The following is a 2,914-nucleotide window of genomic DNA, read 5'->3' on the forward strand; positions in this document are numbered from 1 at the left end:
TAATTTCAAAAGGAAATGAATGAGTTTTCAAATCTAACTTTAGGCCTATTCAGATGAATTCATCTTTCTTTTRATTCTGTTTGATTTATTCAGTTTATTTAGTTCAGTCCAATTAGCATAATGAATAGTAATTGATGAGCCCAACTCGTGCTGACAGGTGCAATCAGAAACCTAACACCACCATTCCTGGATGTGATCAAGAAGAGGAGGATCTTTATGAGAGCTCTGGATACTGTGGCATCCTGCTGGATAAAAACGGGCCCTTCGCTGCGTGCCACCCCAAAGTCAACCCAAACGTAAGTGGAGTCTAGTAGGAACATTTTATCTGCCAGGCAGCTTTACTGATGTTGTAAAAAYCACAGATTATAACAGCTATGAAGAACAATGTAATTWATGAGGAACTCTTCATAGTCAAACTGAGTCCTTTGATGACTGAATGGTTGCTGCTGCTTTCTGTGACACATTCAACATTAGATCAGAGACACCATTAGTACTGTAACTCAGCAAATGAATTGTTTGTTTTCAGAATTACTTCAGGGACTGTGTGTTTGACTTGTGTGAACTGGATGGAGCCAGACCCATTCTCTGTGAAGCTATTGAGGCCTATGTCACTGAGTGCCAGGACCGTGGAGTCACCATTGGACCCTGGAGGAATGAAAGTTTCTGTCGTGAGTATTGAAGCTGTGAAAGACTAGATGGACTATTATGGTATCATCATGGAGCTTTATTAATGTATTACGTTTTGTCTTGGTTCATTGAGGACTTTATTTTTTATTTTCATTGTTGCTTACTGCATCCTGTATAGAAGCCCAACCAGATACCTTCACCAAATAGAAAAAGTGGGAAGTAACTTTTTCCTCTGAATTTTTAATATTAAATTAAAAAGTAAACTGAGGAATGGATAATAGATTCACAGGGATCAGACTTTGTTAATGTAAGAGATAAACAGAGCAGAAACAAATGGAAACTGAAACTACCTGGGAAAAAACAAGACTAACAAGGGAGAACATTATGTGGATCATCGCAATGTATAAATAAACCACCACAAAAGTCTTACATACCTGGTGGTGAGAGAAAAAAAAACATTTTTCTTCCTTTAGTGTTCATGTGATGTCATACATCAGGCACTTTACAGGTTTGGGGTTTTCAGTGACTACAACTGAACTTGAAGAGTTTTTGTTCTATCTAATTCAGAGAAACATACCCAGATTGTAGTGTTAGCCTTTTTTCCGTTCTGGATCATTTTAATGATCCAGAACAGATTCTTAATGGGTTTTTTTCTTCCCTTAGCACTGAAATGCCTCCCTAACAGCCACTATGAGCCCTGTGCTGACCCCTGTCAGGAGACGTGCTCTGGAAGACCTTCCTCCTGTGGCGGACCGTGCTCTGAGGCGTGTGTGTGTGATCCTGGTTATGTGCTAAGTGCTGGAAAGTGTGTCGCAAGTAATACTTGTGGCTGCAATCACACAAACGGACAGTATTATGAGGTAAATGGTGCTTGGCATTATAGGCCCATAGGTATTTCAGTGAATTGTAGCCCACTTACATTTGTTGACTCAGCTTAATTGAGAACATTTTTCACAAATAAATGTGTATTGATACATTGGTTTATCGATAAGTTAGCATAACTGTTTTTTGTTTCTTATCCAAATTAGCAAATTGACCTTGTTAAATGGTCAGAGGACACCTAGCTGGACAAATCTTACTGCTTGTGAGATTTACAACTTTTTTTTTTATCTGTTTCAGCCTGGAGAGGAATTCTATGTGGACGACTGTAAGCTGAAGTGCAAGTGTAATGCTCCATTTGTTACCTGTGAGGCGTCAGAGTGTCCCCCGATGCACGAGTGCAAAGTGCAGGATGGAGATTTGGGCTGCTATCCCACCGGTAAATACACACACACAGGTCAACTGAAGATGGTGAATGGTTTGACCAATAAACCAATCTATCCTCTCAAACACTCTGTGTGAATGTGGATAACAGTCAGCAAGACTGCAACAGTGTTTTACATGACGCACTGACAATGATGAAGTTACAGTTGCCATTTGCCAAATTGGTTACCACATATGTGTGGTAGCCATATTGGATTTCGAAGTCCAATTTTCCAAGTCAGAACTTTGACTTCAGAGTTGATCTTTCATATCTCCAGCTGAGAACTTGAAAAATCTTGAATGTCTTAGTAAATAAAAAGGAGCATTAGCAATTCTAGTTGATCTATACAGAACAACTGCTGGAGATAGTTCAGCGTAGCCTGACTCATTCTGACAACAGAGAATGAATTTGTTGATGCTTTGCTGACTGCTCTAGCTTTGGCTCTTGAAGTTTTTTACATGCTTGCACAGGCTCACAGGACTGCGTGGTTTCTGGGGATCCCCATTACAACACGTTTGACAAGAAGTTCTACAGCTTTATGGGAACCTGCACTTACACACTGGCCAGGACGTGCAAGAACAACACAGGTAGGAACAATGCTGCTTCATGTTTACATCATTTAATACCAAACCAAAAGGGTTTCATGCTGTGCTTACACTTTCTGTCTTTGTTTGTAAGAATAGTCAGAAAAACTTAAAAAGATATGAATAGATGGTCACATGGAACTGTGACCAGTCAACGTAAATGTTCATAATGTAACTTCAAGCTAGTTTATGGTGTTACTGCTCCATAATTCTTGTAACGTCCAGTAAAATAAGTGAGTGGTGAATAAATACAGAGTGATAACATTGAAGAGATGTGACTGTTACTTGTGCAGGTCCTTGGTTTTCTGTGGAAGCCAAGAATGAGGAGCGAGGAGGACCAGACCTGTCCTACCTGAGAAAACTCTACATCACTGTGAATGGAGTCACCGTCACACTGATGAAGTCCAGGAGAACTCTGGTCTGTATGGACTGTAGCTTCCATTGCTTTCATATATATATA

General features: G+C 39.8%; 2 protein-coding genes across 2 annotated transcripts in view; both read left to right on the forward strand.

The window, feature by feature from the left end:
• Positions 1 to 1,390, forward strand: part of LOC103480202 (zonadhesin-like) — a 12,707-nt gene extending 11,317 nt beyond the window's left edge. Inside the window, exons 11-13 of the mRNA XM_008435078.1 lie at positions 158 to 296; positions 527 to 668; positions 1,344 to 1,390. Coding sequence (XP_008433300.1) covers positions 158 to 296; positions 527 to 668; positions 1,344 to 1,390 — 328 coding nt within the window. The remainder of the gene's footprint in view (positions 1 to 157; positions 297 to 526; positions 669 to 1,343) is intronic.
• The window catches only part of zanl (zonadhesin, like), a 21,085-nt gene continuing 18,327 nt past the window's right edge, over positions 157 to 2,914 (forward strand). The window contains exons 1-6 of the mRNA XM_008434970.1: positions 157 to 296; positions 527 to 668; positions 1,291 to 1,487; positions 1,747 to 1,885; positions 2,341 to 2,457; positions 2,748 to 2,872. Coding sequence (XP_008433192.1) covers positions 1,837 to 1,885; positions 2,341 to 2,457; positions 2,748 to 2,872 — 291 coding nt within the window. The 5' untranslated portion in view covers positions 157 to 296; positions 527 to 668; positions 1,291 to 1,487; positions 1,747 to 1,836. The remainder of the gene's footprint in view (positions 297 to 526; positions 669 to 1,290; positions 1,488 to 1,746; positions 1,886 to 2,340; positions 2,458 to 2,747; positions 2,873 to 2,914) is intronic.

The sequence above is a fragment of the Poecilia reticulata genome, linkage group LG18, assembly GCF_000633615.1.
Source record: "Poecilia reticulata strain Guanapo linkage group LG18, Guppy_female_1.0+MT, whole genome shotgun sequence".
NCBI classification, from domain to species: Eukaryota; Metazoa; Chordata; class Actinopteri; order Cyprinodontiformes; family Poeciliidae; genus Poecilia; species Poecilia reticulata.